Source organism: Polypterus senegalus, chromosome 18 (assembly GCF_016835505.1).
Source record: "Polypterus senegalus isolate Bchr_013 chromosome 18, ASM1683550v1, whole genome shotgun sequence".
In the NCBI taxonomy this organism is placed as follows: Eukaryota; Metazoa; Chordata; class Cladistia; order Polypteriformes; family Polypteridae; genus Polypterus; species Polypterus senegalus.
Genome location: NC_053171.1, coordinates 61,414,695 through 61,433,649, shown reverse-complemented (window position 1 = coordinate 61,433,649; position 18,955 = coordinate 61,414,695). Strand labels below are relative to the sequence as shown.

Here is an 18,955-nt window from a genome sequence, read left to right as displayed (position 1 = left end):
AGGGGACTGGGCGGTCTCTTGGTCTGGAACCCCTACAGATTTTATTTTTTTCTCCAGCCTTTGGAGTTTTTTTTTTGTTTTTTCTGTCCACCCTGGCCATTGGACCTTACTCTTATTCTATGTTAATTAATGTTGACTTATGTTTATCTTTTACTGTGTCTTCTATTTCTCTATTCATTTTGTAAAGCACTTTGAGCTACATTTTTTTTGTATGAATATGTGCTATATAAATAAATGTTGATTGATTGATTGAAAAGTGATCGTGCAGCGGCCCTATTTATTGACACTTGCCTAACTCATTTCAGAAATATTCTAAAGGGGAGGACTAAACAAAGTGCCTTGGATAGGTTTCTGTTGAAACCCTTGTGAATGAAAGTGATGAAAGCATGGCAAAAAAGAAAAAAACTAGTGAAGAAAATTAAGTTAAGCAAAAGTGAAGTGAAAGAAAAAAACATTGAACTGCATTGAACACAGAAAATACAGCAGTCTACACAAAACACCCTGAAAACCGACTTCTTTTAGTTTTATGCCCTACCTCTCATGTGGCACCTTAACAACTTCTTTCTGAAAGTAAAGATAAATTATATGCTCCACTTTTGTTGTATTTTTTGTTGCTTCATCATAGAATTCCAAACATGACCTCCCTCTTCTGAACCCATGTTGACTGTTCAGTAAAACTCCTGTACTTGCTATGTGTTGCTCAATCTTATCCTTAATTCCTTCCATTAATATTCCTGTGATGCGCATTAAGACTACTGGCCTATAGTTGCTTAGATCTGCCCAGTCACCCTTTTGATATATGGGACAATATTTGCCATTTTCTAGTCCTTTGCAATGTTCTCAATGTGCAGTGACTGCCTAAAATATGTGTAAAGTGTTAATTTTTGTACTTGCTAACCTCCTCTAGAACTTCAGGGTAAATATTATATGGTCCTGGAGATTTTTTTGATTTTAGCCTAAATAATCTGAGTAGTATTACTCAGTATCTCCTTAGTAGTCCCTGTTACCAGATGGAGGTTATCCACTTACTCACACGTGAAGACTCAGGAAAATGTGATTTTAGGTCACCTGCTATTTCTTCCATCCATCCATTATCCAACCCGCTATATCCTAACTACAGTGTCACCGGGGTCTGCTGGAGCCAATCCCAGCCAACACAGGGTGCAAGGCAGGAAACAAACCTTGGGCAGGGCACCAGCCCACACCAGCTATTTCTTTGCATTTTTTTATTCAAATTTTAATAAAATTTTTTAATTCCCCTTTACTGTTCTTGATGCACTTCACCTCTTCCTTGACTGTTCTTTTACTGCTAAAACACTAAAAGAAACTCTTTGAGTTGTCTCTCCCCTTATCTGCTATATTTCCCTCCAGCTGTCTTTTAGCCTCCCTGATATCCTTCTTAACACTAGAATTATCAAAGCTTACGAAAAAATGCGTAAATCCATCCCACCTTAAATCCACTTGCACCTCTCCATTCAGCCTCTTTTGTCTTCTAAATGTGTTGATAATCCCAAGCAGCAAGCAGCCTGCTATACCATCCACCCCACCACCGAAAAACTGCAAAAACCTCTCCCAACTGAAACCTTGTTTATCAGGGAGTGAGGTACCTGGCTAAAAAAATATATTTTAATTTGGAAAACATGCATTTCATGTGTGTTCCGTGTCTACAAAGATCTATGTAAGTGTAGGAAGACAGAAATGTTGAACCCATACCTAAAAGACAAACTTTTTCCATGTTTTAGTACCAACAACAAAATGTAGGCATAAACTATATAATGTATGAAGCCTAAAGTCCAAAGATTAAATAAACACTTTCACAAAAGGTTCAAGGAAAAGATAACAGCTTCCGTGGCGTAGCGGTTAAGATTTGCTGACATGTAATCAAGAGTCGCTGGTTCGATCCCGACTGCCTCCTATATTTGCCGTTTTCAGTAGTGAGCTGCTCTTATTGTTAATATTACACAGTACACACATACATTTGGTTTGCGTCTGTAACAGATGGTGTACATTTATAGGACTTGTAAAAGTTAGTTTTTTTCACTTTTATTCTCTCAGTCACAATCACGATACTCGATACTGCCCTTGGGATCTGACGTTGTTAGTTTTTATTTGAAACTGGGAATAACTATTGATGTGAGTGGTGTTTTCAGGTAATGGAACTGGACATTCTCTGATCTGGAGGGATAAAAACTGACACAAACGCTGGTGAAACTGCCTTCTTCATATCTCACAGTCACTTGATTTTTTTTTTTATTCAGTTGTATTGAGTGTTCCTGCTCATGCAGTCATTTAATACTAAAATATGAAAAGTTTTAAAAATGTGTTTACACAGATTATTGTAGAAAGGGAACACACATGAAATGCATGTATTCCAAATAATTATTTCCACTCTAAAACTCCAGCACTTCACTTCCAGATTATCAAGGCATGAGCTGGGAGAACTTTGTACACGTTCTGCCGCGGTGGGGGGATGGAATAGCAGGCTGCTTGTCTATTGGCACATTTACAGGACAAAAGACACTGGCGGAGAGGTGCAAACAGATTTAAGGTGGGCCAGATTTATGAGTTTTTTCATAGGCTCTGGTAATTCTAGTGTTATACAAGAACTTCACAACAATAGATGTTACCAAAAAAAAAAACAAAAAAAAAAAAACAAAAACCGGGGTCCTTCAAAATTTTGTTTCTCATTGAATAGGACTATCGTGAGGTATTAATCCACATTGCTCTAAGCATCACTTTTAGCCTGGCCCGCTTGGCTGCCTCAGTTACAAAGTTCAGATTACCTGAATTCTCTTTGGTGGAACGAAAACAGACTCAGATAAGCATGGCATCTCGATTTAAGTGAGGCTTACTTGCTAAACACACTTTCCCTTTGCTATATATGCTTCCCTTGTATTCTGATGCGTTTCAGAAAAAAATCAACATTATGTGGACTGATCTTATGTGTGGTGGTGTTAGGATCATACAAAAGAGAGGAGACATGTTTATTGGGGAAGTAAAAATCTGTTTTTCTTTCCAGCTTGGACTCAACTTCATTAAAAATATTCCACACAATGAGGCCCAGTATCTGCCAAACGGACAGGACTACCTCCAGAGGCAGGACAGTGTCACGTCAAGGCTGTAGTTGCTAACAAGTAAGGGAGGGAGTTCTTAAAGCTGTGTTATAGGCAAACATTAATAAAACAGGAATTCAAGAGTTTATTGCTAGTTTGATATACAGTAAGATTTTCTTAATAGTAATTACAAGGAGAATAATAAAGACATGACTTTGCCAGCAAGAGATTTTTATGACCAAACAAGGATAAAATTGAGCATATACAGCAGATCAATCCATGGACAGGAAATGTCAGGATAGCTCACACAAGTAATAACAATAACAAAATATACTAACAAAAGTACAACATTTCAAATAGTTGTCTAAGAGGATGTACAATGTTTACGAAAGCCCTAATAGTCAAGAATGTGAAATTTTGATCACAAAATCTGAATTTATTTTCTATATTTATGTAGTTTTACACAGTACACATGAAAAGTTATTTGCTGTGGTCAGACTTATTCTTTCCCAAAATAATTTTTAAAGTGACACTAGCATGACTGACAAAAACTACATGTTTATCCTAAAAGCTTTTTTAGGAGGCTAATATTCAATTTAATAAGCTTCTGATATACATCTGTAAAATAAACAAATCAATTTAAACACTCTCTATTTTTCTCCAGTTTGGAACATCTATTTTATGCAACTCGAGGATGTCATGATCAGATCCTGTTGAGCTGCAGTGGCTGCAGATTTAAATTCCAGCCGGTATCTTAATTACTCCCCAATTGCTGCTGTTAATGGCATGTAGTTATTTTGCCTTATTATTTTTTTTTTAACAGAATTGCTTTTTAAGATTCAAAACCTTTATTTTTTCTGTAAACAGGAGTCACACAATAACAAGATGCAAAGCAAGCCAACAGATAACCAGCTTATTTTTGATTATCTCCAAAAGTGTGTCTTTTATTCAATATCTCTTTCCTTAAAATAGATGAAAAGAAAAAGGTGAAGGTCTGAGAAATATCAATCTGCTAAGGTTCAATTGACATTTGGAGGGGGCCTTTAGAACCCAACAATTTGGAAATATTTGATGTGGCTGAATTAGTGCTTTACTAGGCCAAATAAATTACAGTTGTGCTTGAAAGTATGTGAACCCTTTAGAATCTCTCTCTCTCTCTCTCTCTCTCTCTCTCTCTCTCTCTCTCTCTCTCTCTCTCTCTCTCTCTCTCTCTCTCTCTCTCTCTCTCTCTCTCTCTCTCTCTCTCTCTCTCTCTCTCTCTCTCTCTCTCTCTCTCTCTCTCTCTCTATATATATATATATATATATACTATATATATATGCTCAAAAGAATTAAAGGAACACTTTTAATCAGAGTATAGCATAAAGTCAATGAAACTTATGGGATATTAATCTGGTCAGTTAAGTAGCAGAGGGGGTTGTTAATCAGTTTCAGCTGCTGTGGTGTTAATGAAATTAACAACAGATGCACTAGAGGGGCAACAATGAGATGACCCCCAAAACAGGAATGGTTTAACAGGTGGAGGCCACTGACATTTTTCCTTCCTAATCTTTTCTGACTGTTTCTGCACTAGTTTTGCATTTGGCTACAGTCAGTGTCACTACTGGTAGCATGAGGCGATACCTGGACCCTACAGAGGTTGCACAGGTAGTCCAACTTCTCCAGGATGGCACATCAATACGTGTCATTGCGAGAAGGTTTGCTGTGTCTCCCTGCACAGTCTCAAGGGCATGGAGGAGATTCTAGGAGACAAGCAGTTACTCTAGGAGAGCTGGAGAGGGCCATAGAAGGTCCATAACCCATCAGCAGGACCAGTATCTGCTCCTTTGGGCAAGGAGGAACAGGATGAGCACTGCCAGAGTCCTACAAAATGACCTCCAGCAGGCCACTGGTGTGAATATCTCTGACCAAACAACCAGAAAGACTTCATGAGGGTGACCCAAGGGCCCCATGTCCTCTAATGGGCCCTGAGCTCACTGCCCAGCAGCATGCAGCTCGATTGGCATTCACCATAGAATACCAGAATTGGCAGATGCACCACTGGTGCCCTGTGCTTTTTACAGATGAGAGTGAAAGGGTCTGGAGAAGCCATAGAGAACATTATGCTGCCTGTAACATCATTCAGCATGAGCAGTTTTGTGGTGGGTCAATGATTGTCTGGGGAGGCATATCCATGGAGGGTCACACAGACCGCTACAGGCTTGACAAAGGCACCTTGGCTGCCATTAGGTATCAGGATGAAATCCTTGGACCCATTGTCAGACCCTATGCTGGTACAGTGGCTCCTGGTGCACGACAATTCCTGGCCTCATGTGGTGAGAGTATGCAGGCAGTTCCTGGAGGATGAAGGAATTGATACCATTGACTGGCCACCACACTTTCCTGACCTAAATCCAATAGAACACCTCTGGGACATTATGTTTTGGTCCATCCAATGCCACCAGGTTGCACCTCAGACTGTCCAGGAGTTCAGTGATGCCCTGGTCCAGATCTGGGAGGAGATCCCCCACAACACTATCTGTCATCTCATTAGAAGCATGCACCGATGTTGTCAGGCATATATACAAGAACACAGGGGCCATACAAAGTGCTGCGTACAATTTTGAGTTGCTGCAATTAAATTTTGGCAAAATGGACTAGCCTGCCACGTAATTTTTTCACTCTGATTTTTGGGGCGTCTTTGAATTCAGGGCTCCGTAGGTTGATCATTTTCATTTCCATCAAATGATGTGGCAACCTTTCGTTCCTAACACATTACCCAGTCTATATCAGTATAGATATCCAGGAGGATTTCTTTTTCCCATTGAGATCTGATGTGTTTTCAAAGTGTTCCTTTAATTTTTTTGAGCAGTTTATAATTCACTAAGGCCAGACACCCATGGAAAACACGCCGGAAGGGGCGTGGATTCACTAAGCTGCCGACAAGTAAGACACCTATGGCGCACGCCCACCAACTCCAAGACCATTGGATACGACGACAACTCGCAGAGCCACGCCCACGAATTCGGACCCGACGACACAGAAACAACAGCGTCATTTATATTCGTCTGTTGTGGAGGCCTCATGTACTTCCGAGCCACCTTGACTGTTCATAGAGGCATGTTTCTTGTGGACGTGAGTCGCCATATGCAGCATGTGAAACGGTTTGCAAGGGGTATCCCATGGAATCCTTAAAACAATCCTTTACAACTGAGGTTAAAACACAATGAAGTAAGCAGTCTTTAAAAACCGACTTTTGGTTCTGACGCCGACCTCGTGCACCATAGCAAACTGTTTTACACGCTACATACAGCAATTCACATCCGCGACAAACATGCGTCTTCTTCACTCATGGACAATTATATGTTGCTCTCTCCAGAGTTCCATCTTTTCATTCACTTTCTGTTGTATCCTCAAACCCTCACTTTTTAGACAACTGTGTCTTTCCAGAAGTGTTCAACCATCAATAAATAATTATGCAGTGTTTGTTATGCCGCGGCTTCACTATTGTGTTGTATTTTGCTCTCTCCAGAGTTCCATCTTTTCATTCACTTACTGTTGTATTCTCACATCAACCCGTTTTAGACAACCGTGTCTTTCCAGAAGTGTTTAGCATTCAAAAAATAATTATGCATGAGATTGAGCGTGTGTCTAGGCATGGGTAAGCCGTTGAACCCCATTCGGGCTGCAAACGGTGGTATTCCCACTAAGTGCGACTCATACGCCACTGTTTTCGTCCCTACCCTTTGTACACACCCCCCTCCCACCTCGCTACTACCGTGGTCGGGTATCTTGGTGGATTATATAGAGAAAAGCAGCCAAAGACTCAAGTGACGAGTTGGAGGTGGGCACATGAGCGGGCAGTGCATACTGAATGCGAAATCAGCAGACTAGCATGACGGAAGGAGCTGAATGGACGTCATTCTCTCCTCCCGTTCCACACTCCGCGACTGAATGCTGTGCACCCCCATCCCTCCGTTTGGCAGGAGAAGGCGTGAAGGTGGTCCGCCAGTTTTCAGTCATGAACGATTGTGTGTTCCGTGCATTGTTACAATGTTGCTTTTCTTGCTGATTTATTACATTACCGATTTTTCAAATGTTAATTTTCTCCCTGTGCTTAAAAATCATTAAAAAAAATCGGCCTGATTTTGCGGCGTATGGTACGCCGCGGGTTGGCTAGTTTTCTATATTTCTGCATAAATATGACCTAAAACATCATCAGATTTTCACTCAAGTCCTAAAAGTAGATAAACGAGAAACCAGTTAAACAAATGAGACAAAAATATTATACTTGGTCATTTATTTATTAAGGAAAATGATCGAATATTACATATTTGTGAGTGGCAAAAGTATGTGAACCTTTGCTTTCAGTATCTGGTGTGACCCCCCCTTTGCAGCAATAACTGTAACTAAACGTTTCCGGTAACTTTTGATCATTCCTGCACACCGGCTTGGAGGAATTTTAGTCCATTCCTCCGTACAGAACAGCTTCAACTCTGGGATGTTGGTGGGTTTCCTCACATTAACTGCTCACTGCAGGTCCACAACATTTCGATTGGATTAAGGTCAGGACTTTGACTTGGCCATTCCAAAACATTAACTTTATTCTCCTTTAACCATTCTTTGGTAGAAGGACTTGCGTTCTTAGGGTCGTTGTCTTGCTGCATGACCCACCTTCTCTTGAGATTCAGTTCATGGACAGATGTCCTGACATTTTCTTTTAGAATCAGAATTCATTGTTTCATCAATGAAGGCAAATCGTCCTGGCCCAGATGCTGCAAAACAGGCCCAAACCATGATACTACCACCACCATGTTTCACAGATGGGATAAGGTTCTTGTGCTGGAATGCAGTGTTTTCCTTTCTTCAAACATAATGCTTTCTATTTCTAGTTCTATTTTGGTCTCATCCGTCCACAAAACATTCTTCCAATAGCCTTCTGTTTGTCCACATGATCTTTAGCAAACTGCAGACGAACAGAAATATTTTTTTTTGGACAGCAGTGGCTTTCTCCTTGCAACCCTGCCATGCACACCATTGTTGTTCAGTGTTCTCCTGATGGTGGACACATGAACATGAACATTAGCCAATGTGAGAGAGGCCTTCAGTTGCTTAGAAGTTATCCTGGGGTCCTTTGTGACCTCGCTGACTATTACACGCCTTGCTCTTGGAGGGATCTTTGTTGGTCGACCACTCCTGGGGAGGGTGAATTTCCTCCATTTGTACACAATCTGTCTGACTGTGTATTGGTGGAGTCCAAACTCTTTAGAGATGGTTTTGCAACCTTTTCCAGCCTGATAAGCATCAACAACTCTTTTTCTGAGGTCCTCAGAAATCTCCTTTGTTCGTGTCATGATACACTTCCATAAACATGTGTTGTGAAGAGCAGACTTTGATAGATTCCTGTTCTTTAAATAACACAGGTTCCCACTCACACCTGATTGTCATCCCATTGATTGAAAACGCCGGACTCGAATTTCACCTTCAAACTTCCTGCTAATCCTAGAGGTTCACATACTTTTACCATTCACAAATATGTAATATTCGATCATTTTCCTCAATAAATAAATGACCAAGTATAATATTTTTGTCTCATTTGTTTAACTGGTTTCTCTTTATCTACTTTTAGGACTTGAGTGAAAATCTGATGATGTTTTAGGTCATATTTAGGCAGAAATATAGAAAATTCTAAAGGGTTCACAAACTTTCAAGCACAACTGTACAAATTACAAGCAGTAAGAACCGACTTCTAACTAAGAAACTAGATGGAATGAAAATAAGGATTGAGACCCTGGAGTTCTCTAGTCATCCACTGGTCTGCTTTGCAACTCATTATTGTGTGGATGCTGATTAAGTAAAGTAGAATCAGTCAAGAGTTTTGATTCTTAAAAACTAAGTCAATTAATATGAACAAAAAACAACACATTTCAAGTACTAGCAGCAATTGGATACCAATGAAGTATGGAGCCTGAACAAAACCCATAGGCCACTGCAGCCCTCCAGGTTCTGAGTTTGACACCCCTGATGCAACTGATGCTCATCAAAGTGATGAGTTCATGGAAAAACAAGGGTCACCCCCGAAGGAAACGTAGAACCAACAAGTAATATGTTTAAAGTGTACCTTCTACCGGAAAATTTACAATACTGTAACATGGAATGTTTTGGAAGTTATGTTAACACAAAAAGTACGTTTTTTTGTGCTTTCCTGCCATTGCTTTTTGAAAAAATAACTGAGTATTTAAATAAAAATATTTCCCAAGTCAGAGGATTTTGGGATTGAGCCACTTTTATTAAGTATTAAGTCAGTGTTATCCCCTACCCTTATATCATTTGTTTTTGAAGTAACTTCATATTAGTTCACTGGAAGATCTGCATTTATTACTGTGGAATAGAACAAATATTCTTTCATCTCTACTTTAACTTTTATTATTATTAATTAAAATTATTCAAAGTTTGCCCATAAATTTCAAGTTAGTAATATTTTAACTTTTAAGAAATGCACTCAACCTAGAACTAAACTGAAGATGCTACATGATCTCGAATTTCAGTAGACATTTGAATAAGGTGAACTCACTGCCCACTTACAGTGCATCCGGAAAGTATTCACAGTGCATTACTTTTTCCACATTTTGTTATGTTACAGCCTCATTCCAAAATGGATTAAATTCATTTTTTTCCTCAGAATTCTACACACAACACCCCATAATGACAATGTGAAAAAAGTTTAGTTGTGATTTTTGCAAATTTATTAAAAATAAAAAAATTGAGAAAGCACATGTACGTAAGTATTCACAGCCTTTGCAATGAAGCTCAAAATTGAGCTCAAGTGCATCCTGTTTCCCCTGATCATCCTTGAGATGTTTCTGCAGCTTAATTTGAGTCCACCTATGGTAAATTCAGTTTATTGGACATGATTTGGAAAGGCACACACCTGTCTATATAAGGTCCCACAGTTGGCAGTTCATGTCCGAGCACAAACCAAGCATGAAGTCAAAGGAATTGTCTGTAGACCTCCAAGACAGGACTGTCTCGAGGCACAAATCTGGGGAAGGTTACAGAAAAAATTCTGCTGCTTTGAAGGTCCCAATGAGCATAGTAGCCTCCATCATCCGTAAGTGGAAGAAGTTCGAAAACCACTAGGACTCTTCCTAGAGCTGGCCGGCCATCTAAACTGAGCGATCGGGGGAGAAGGGCTTAATCAGGGAGGTGACCAAGAACCTGATGGTCACTCTGTCATAGCTCCAGAGGTCCTCTGTGGAGAGAGGAGAACCTTCCAGGAGGACAACCATCTTTGCAGCATTCCACCAATCAGGCCTGTATGGTAGAGTGGCCAGACGGAAGCCACTCCTTAGTAAAAGACACATGGCAGCCCATCTGGAGTTTGCCAAAAGGCACCTGAAGGACTCTCAGACCATGAGAAACAAAATTCTCTGGTCTGATGAGACAAAGATTGAACTCTTTGGTGTGAATGCCAGGCGTCACGTTTGGAGGAAACCAGGCACCGCTCATCAGCAGGCCAATACCATCCCTACAGTGAAGCATGGTGGTGGCAGCATCATGCTGTGGGGATGTTTTTCAGCGGCAGGAAATGGGAGACTAGTCAGGATAAAGGGAAAGATGACTGCAGCAATGTACAGAGACATCCTGGATGAAAACCTGTTCCAGTGCGCTCTTGACCTCAGACTGGGGTGACGGTTCATCTTTCAGCAGGACAACAGCCCTAAGCACACAGCCAAGATATCAAAGGAGTGGCTTCAGGACAACTCTGTGAATGTCCTTGAGTGGCCCAGCCAGAGCCCAGACTTGAATCTGATTGAACATCTCTGAAAAGATCTTAAAATGGCTGTGCACTGACGCTTCCCATCCAACCTGATGGAGCTTGAGAGTTGCTGCAAAGAGGAATGGGCGAAACTGGCCAAGGACATGTGTGCCAATCTTGTGGCATCATATTCAAAAAGACCTAAGGCTGTAATTGCTGCCAAAGGTGCATCAACAAAGTATTGAGCAAAGGCTGTGAATACTTATGTATATGTGATTACTCGTTTTTTTTTTTAATAAATTTGCAAAAACCTCAAGTAAACTTTTTTCATGTTGTCATTATGGGGTGTTGTGTGTAGAATTCTGAGGAAAAAATTGAATTTCATCCATTTTGGAATAAGGCTGTAACATAACAAAATGTGGAAAAAGTGATGCACTGTAAATACTTTCCGGATGCACTGTAAATACTTTCCGGATGCACTGCATGATACCTGCAAATGAATGGGGAGGGGGAAAAAAAAGAAAAATCATATGAGACTTTACCAGATTATAACCCATGGAGATGAGGCAGGCACGGAAATCCTCGGCATCCATGATACCTGTTCTTTTCTAAGAAGTTGAAATGGGGTAAAAGAAAGAAAAACAATGGAAGCAACACATACACACCCAAAATATGGGTGGGGAGGCAGGAGAAGAGGAGAGAGGTGGGAATTTGAGAAGGATACAGATGGAAACCAATGAGAAGGCGAAAACGATGTACAGAAATTAAAGAAGTTATGATTGACAATGAAAAAGGAATAACGAACACAGGATTCAAGAGAGAAAATAACACATTGGACAATAAAATCACATCAAGAAAAAAACAGCATAGGAGGTGAACAAAAGAAGGGGAAAAAAAACAATAAAGAGTTTAATCTGGATTGTGAAAAAAAAAATGTAAATACCTGTGCATCGTTGGCAATATCGAAACCCAGGCTGATGAGACAGGCTTTGAACTCTTCAGGACCCAGCTTTCCAGAGTGATCCTGGCCAGTCAGTGGCAGTGGCGAGGACGGGCAACAGTGTGCCAGTGCAGGGAAGGCGTGCCATCAGAATCGGCAGGCATGCAGACGAAACAGTCATGTGAGGGAGGTGCATCATGCACACAGGAAAAGGGGGCATGCACAAGGGTCAGAGACAACAAAACAAAGTGCACAACTGTTAGACCTGGCACATCACATTACTCATTTGACATGGTGAGGCTTTTAGACTGGCCGCCTAAGTTAATGCAGACAAAATCCTTGGGCATGGTTAAATTCATTTCCGTTTCAGAACAAAAGAAATCATTATGTTGTAATTAACTAGTAAATTAACTTTATTAGCTGGTAAGAAACCTGCAGTCAATGAACACTCTATAAAATACACTTAACACAGAAGCCCAAGGCTTGCCATTTACATGAAGCAGTGGTTTTAGTAACACTGGTTAGCAGAATATAGGAGAGGGAGAATGCACACATACTATACTAACATTTTGATTTTCTGAAGCAAATTTTTCAACAGGTAACCTAACTAAATTATTAAATTATTCTGCTGTTCAGCTTTTACACCACAGCTACCAATTTATGGTGTAGCAAAAAAAAAGTACTTCTTAAAGTACCATATATACAGTGGTGTGAAAAACTATTTGCCCCCTTCCTGATTTCTTATTCTTTTGCATGTTTGTCACACAAAATGTTTCTGATCATCAAACACATTTAACCATTAGTCAAATATAACACAAGTAAACACAAAATGCAGTTTTTAAATGATGGTTTTATTATTTAGGAGAAAAAATCCAAACCTACATGGCCCTGTGTGAAAAAGTAATTGCCCCTGAACCTAATAACTGGTTGGGCCACCTTTAGCAGCAATAACTGCAATCAAGCGTTTGCGATAACTTGCAATGAGTCTTTTACAGTGCTCTGGAGGAATTTTGGCCCACTCATCTTTGCAGAATTGTTGTAATTCAGCTTTATTTGAGGGTTTTCTAGCATGAACCGCCTTTTAAGGTCAGGCCATAGCATCTCATTTTGATTCAGGTCAGGACTTTGACTAGGCCACTCCAAAGTCTTCATTTTGTTTTTCTTCAGCCATTCAGAGGTGGATTTGCTGGTGTGTTTTGGGTCATTGTCCTGTTGCAGCACCCAAGATCGCTTCAGCTTGAGTTGACGAACAGATGGCCGAACATTCTCCTTCAGGATTTTTTGGTAGACAGTAGAATTCATGGTTTCATCTATCACAGCAAGCCTTTCAGGTCCTGAAGCAGCAAAACAACCCCAGACCATCACACTACCACCACCATATTTTACTGTTGGTATGATGTTCTTTTTCTGAAATGATGTGTTCCTTTTACGCCAGATGTAACGGATATTTGCCTTCCAAAAGTTCAACTTTTGTCTCATCAGTCCACAAGGTATTTTCCCAAAAGTCTTGGCAATCATTGAGATATTTCTTAGCAAAATTGAGACGAGCCCTAATGTTCTTTTGCTTAACAGTGGTTTGCGTCTTGGAAATCTGCCATGCAGGCCATTTTTGCCCAGTCTCTTTCTTATGGTGGAGTCGTGAACACTGACCTTAATTGAGGCAAGTGAGGCCTGCAGTTCTTTAGACGTTGTCCTGGGGTCTTTTGTGACCTCTCAGATGAGTCGTCTCTGCGCTCTTGGGGTAATTTTGGTCGGCCAGCCACTCCTGGGAAGGTTCACCACTGTTCCATGTTTTTGCCATTTGTGGATAATGGCTCTCACTGTGGTTCACTGGAGTCCCAAAGCTTTAGAAATGGCTTTATAACCTTTACCAGACTGATAGATCTCAATTACTTCTGTTCTCATTTGTTCCTGAATTTCTTTGGATCTTGGCATGATGTCTAGATTTTGAGGTGCTTTTGGTCTACTTCTCTGTGTCAGGCAGCTCCTATTTAAGTGATTTCTTGATTGAAACAGGTGTGGCAGTAATCAGGCCTGGGGGTGGCTACGGAAATTGAACTCAGGTGTGATACACCACAGTTAGGTTATTTTTAACAAGGGGCAATTACTTTTTCACACAGGGCCATGTAGGTTTGGATTTTTTTTCTCACTAAATAATAAAAACCATCATTTAAAAACTGCATTTTGTGTTTACTTGTGTTATATTTGACTAATGGTTAAATGTGTTTGATGATCAGAAACATTTTGTGTGACAAAAATGCAAAAGAATAAGAAATCAGGAAGGGGGCAAATAGTTTTTCACACCACTGTACATATACATAAGCATATGTATGAATCCTAGTACTTCAGGTTGACCCAAAGAGAAAGAGTAAAACCCACCCAAAAAGTGGTCATATTTTCTCTCATATATTATGCATTAAAAATAATGTTAATAATCTACAATGATATAAATAATGTTAATAACCTACAATGATTAATCTACTGACAGCATCATGGTGAATAATAAGGTACATGTTTAATTAAAACAAAGTATACACTCTCTCAATCCTTTGTCTTTACTTTGTTATTTTTTTAATTAAAAAAAGCCAACATACAGAAGTAATGTGTGACAAATTAAGTGCACTCTTAACTTCCACATAAGATGAGTAGGTCATTTAAACCAGTAGAATTTATGCCACTTCAACATTAAATGGACTATTTTTTGCAGTTTATTCAGGGGCATTGACGCCCGCGGTAGGTAACACTAAGTACTGGACTAGATATACCTGCAAAGGTCTCAGAGAAGCAGTGAACTGATGCAACCCATTACTCTACTGTGGTCTATCAATACACAGAGAACAATTGTTTACAAATAAAGAAAAGTTAACACAGTTTACAATCTTCCCACAAGTGGGTATACCAGCAAAATCATCCAGTGACTCAAGCCAATTATTCTCAGAGAAGCCACAAAAAACAAAAGCTACTTCCTTGGATCTACTGGGCCTCTGTCCACAGGGTAAATGTTGTATTTCATTACTCTTAACACCAGGAAAAAAATCTAATGCAACAAGTCACTTTCATGGCAAGAAAAAAACTCTACTCTCCAAAAAGACAATTGCATCATGGTTTAGGCTGATCTGAAATAATGTCCTCTGGAAAGAAAAAATAGAAGTTTAGTTTCTTGGATGTTATGCACAAGACATATCTGACTAATGATCCAATTTCTGGACAGATTCAGTCAAGCCACAGAAAAATGCTCCTATGCACATCATGTAGATCAGAATGGAACTTCAGCTAAAGAAAGAGAACAATTAAGGTTCTGGAATGGCCAAGTAAACCTCCAGACCTCAGCCCATTTGGAATGCTATAATTAAGACACCGATAACTGTAATTAAGCCATACGTAAAACAATACCTTAGATCATTTCTACTAATAATGTTCTGTAAGAAACTGAATAATTAGGTGGGCTTACACTTCCATTTTCACATATGACTTCTTTGTGTTAGCTTTTTTTATTAAATATATAACAACCAAGTAAAACAATCTTGTTATATAACTGAAACAAGCTATTCAGGTGCAGTTTATTCGAGAAACATAAAACAAATGATTCCATAATATGAATCCTAACCAAGCAATATACACCAAATTAACTAATTCAACTGAAACAAATACAGCTGTTTTTAAGTTATATAAAGCAGGTTTGCATGTTTTAATCTTCTTCTAGGCAACATTGACCTTAAACACTGGTATAAAAGCTTTCAAAGCAGGTTGCTACATTTTCCAATAACAACAATGAAGAGACAATAATTTTCCAAGCATCACCTTAAACCAAAATAAGATCTTGATGGACCATTTACTTGAAGATGAGTTGCTATAAAGTGATATAAACAAGCTCTAACAGCTTTTTCCTTATTATCTATTTATTTCCATTTTATTTTTTTATATTAAATTATTCTTAGTGTGTGTCAGCTCATGCACTTACCCTGTCAAAGTGGTTAAAGGAAGCTCGGAATTCATTCATCTGGTCCTGGCTGATGCCTTTGGCATCACGTGTCAGGATTTGGTTTTCAATTTCATTGATGGTCCTTGCAATTGTGGTGAGCAGCTGCTCCCAGCCTACTCGAATGTGCTGTAGAGGAATGAAGAGGGTAATGTTAATAAAAATGAAAAAAACTTAACAGATAGGGACTAAATATTCAAGGATAAAGTCATTTTGTAATAATAAGTAAGTGTAAATACCAGCAAGAGAGTACAGTTATTCAGTGGTAAAGGTACCGGGCCTGTCAACATTGCAAACAATTTAGAAAACAGATGAACAACAAGTAAAGCAGATTGGAATTATTTCTGTTATTCCATCAATTACAATCTGATTGTCCAAAGATGTTAATAATACTATAGATCTATCCTCAAGTCTTTAGTAGCTCTAAAGCTCTATCCCGAGTCTGCTGCTCTTTTCGATTTACATGCTTCCGTCAGATTATCCATATCATGAATGAATGAGTAGTAATTTTCTCAAACTAAATAAAGAGAAAACAGAAATGTTTTGCCAATTAGAAATAAACTTGATCCATTAGGATTAAAAGTCAAGACGGAGGTAAAGAATTTAGGGGTAACTATTGACTCTGACCTGAATTTTACATTGCATATTAATCAGATTACTAGGACAGCATTTTTTCATTTAAGAAACATAGCAAAAGTTAGACCTCTTATAACATTGCAAGATGCTGAGAAATTACTTCACGCTTTTGTTTTCAGTCGACTAGATTACTGTAACGCACTCCTCTCAGAACTACCCAAAAAAAGACATCAATCGATTGCAACAAGAGCAGAATACAGCTGCTAGAATCTTAACTAGGCAAAGAAAATATGAGCACAGTTCTCCAGTTTTGATGTCACTACATTGTTTACCTGTGTCTTTCAGAATTGACTTTAAAATACTGCTTATGGTTTACAAATCCTTACATAATCTTGCACCATCTTATATTTTGGAATGTCTTGCACCTTACACTCCAATTGTAACCTTAGATCTTCAAATGAGTGTTTACTTAGAATTTCAAGAGCTAAACTTAAAAGAAGTGGTGAGGCGGCCTTCTGCTGTTATGCACCTAAAATCTGGAATAGCTTGCCAATAGGAATTCACCAGGCTAATACGGTGGAGCACTTTAAAACACTGCTGAAAACACATTACTTCAACATGGCTTTCTCATAGCTTCATTTTAGTTTAATCCTGATGCTCTGTATATTCAATTAATTATTATCATTCATGGTGGAACCAAAATCCGTATTAATCCCTAATTTCTCTGCTGTTCTTTTTCTGGTTTTCTGACCACCCAATCAAAGCACTGTGATGTCCCTACATTGATGGATTAAAGACCAGAAGTCCACATGACTGTATATCATGAAGTTCTTCCATGTGAACCTCGAATACCATGAGGACTGATTGAGGTAATTTATGTTAGGTAGAATGCCTAGAGGGGGCTGGGCGGTCTAGTGGCCTCGGAACCCCTCAAGAGTTTTTTTTCTGTCCTCCCTGGCCATCGGACCTTACTTTTATTCTATGTCACTAGTGTTCCCCAATTTTAATTCTTATTTATTTTGTCTTTTTTCTCTTTTTTCATCATGTAAAGCACTTTGAGCTACATTATTTGTATGAAAATGTGCTATATAAATAAATGTTGCTGTTGTAGTTACATTAATTTTCATATTCATATACTCAAAATACTATTTTTTTAAGACATCAGATATTATGGGGAATTGTTCTGGCATACTTTTCATTATTTATATAACCACCCGAGTCTTTTCATTAGACCTTGAATTGCTAGATTAAAATTCACAGTATGTACAGATATACGAGAAACAAAAGACCTGCTTCTATAAATTTTTGGCCTTCCGCTTGAAGTGAAAACTTGTTTTTAGTAAATACTGTAGACTATTTAAAAAGCACACTGATGTGGTGATTTATAATCCATATAAGATGTGTTGAAAAGCTACATTAGGGAGTTTAAGTTGATATTGGTTTTCATACTACAAACTGTTTTGAGAGATGGATAACATAAGTAAGAGCACATACATGTTAAAGAAGTGCCTCTTTTTTACGCAGCTGTGTGTTTAGCAGAACATATACAAGGTACTGTAGGTGTTACAAATTGTAGATGTGTGCTATGAACAGAACAGTTTCCATGCTGCACACAAAATGTGCAATATTTTAAAAATGGGACAGCAGCCTCAAGTTAACTTTATTTAGGTTTTCTCAAACTCAAAAATCAAAGCATATTTAGAGCTTTTTCTATGATAATGCATTCTTATTAATTTGAGATTTTAGCAAAGGAATTAACTAGTAGAATGAGCATAATGGTGGCATAAGTAGCACAGTACCCTACATCATTCGCAGAGTGGTTCTGTGTGAAATACTTGTTATCAGCAATTTAATAAATCTATTTAAAGTACACTATACAGGATGTTATTCAATTAATCCCAAGCAAAACTAACACAGACTCCAATGACTCTGCTTTCATCATGATATTCAGGGTGTACTGTGAAAGAAGAAGAATAATTGGCTTTAAGGCTGAAACTTAAACATGTGTAGCTTTAGAAAATAAAACAGTGCAGCCAATGCTGAAGGTCAAGTCTAGAAAAGCAGCTTTGTTTATCATAAAATGGGTCAGAGAATTTATGCATGCTAATGATATCACATTATGAGAACAACAGACACCCTAAGAGGCAAACAAATCATTATTACATTCATAATTAAGTATACTGTATGTCAAATAATGATTAATTTAAAAAGGGAAAGGAAAAGCTGAATAAACAGTTTTTTTTTAAATAATTATTTAAGTATGTTAAGGAAATAAGTAAACGGGTTGCTATCAAACCTTTTTCAGATGATTCATTGTAAAATTCTTTATGTTATTAAATCAATCACTGGCTTTAACAAGAACCACTAATAAAAATATATGGATTACATTTTCTTTTAATTATTTACCTAACGTTTGAATGTATAATAAAATACCTCAGAAAAACTGCACAATATGATTTAAGACACACTACCTCCATAGTGTAGTTGGTGTGCTTGTTGTCAAAAATAAGTGCCTCTTGGATAAGCTGGTGATCTCCTTCAAGCTGGTCAATCTTTGGCTTGTAATTAACAATGCTCTTCTCGTATTGGCGAAGATGGTTAAGCTGGTCTTCCAGGGTGCCGTGCATTTCAATAGAAATGCGTCCAATTTCCTAAGTAAAAAGAGAAAG

The 18,955-nt window shown here is 38.6% G+C and overlaps 1 protein-coding gene across 3 annotated transcripts in view; it reads right to left on the bottom strand.

Annotated features, from left to right (window-relative positions):
* The window catches only part of actn1 (actinin, alpha 1), a 192,799-nt gene that overhangs the window by 8,756 nt on the left and 165,088 nt on the right, over nucleotides 1–18,955 (bottom strand). The window contains exons 17-20 of one of the 3 annotated variants that reach the window (XM_039741933.1): nucleotides 18,758–18,937; nucleotides 15,693–15,839; nucleotides 11,735–11,815; nucleotides 11,334–11,399 (exon numbers count right to left, since the gene is read on the bottom strand). In XM_039741933.1, the coding sequence (XP_039597867.1) occupies nucleotides 11,334–11,399; nucleotides 11,735–11,815; nucleotides 15,693–15,839; nucleotides 18,758–18,937 (474 nt within the window). The remainder of the gene's footprint in view (nucleotides 1–11,333; nucleotides 11,400–11,734; nucleotides 11,816–15,692; nucleotides 15,840–18,757; nucleotides 18,938–18,955) is intronic. The other 2 variants (XM_039741931.1, XM_039741932.1) reach the window with 2 other exon arrangements.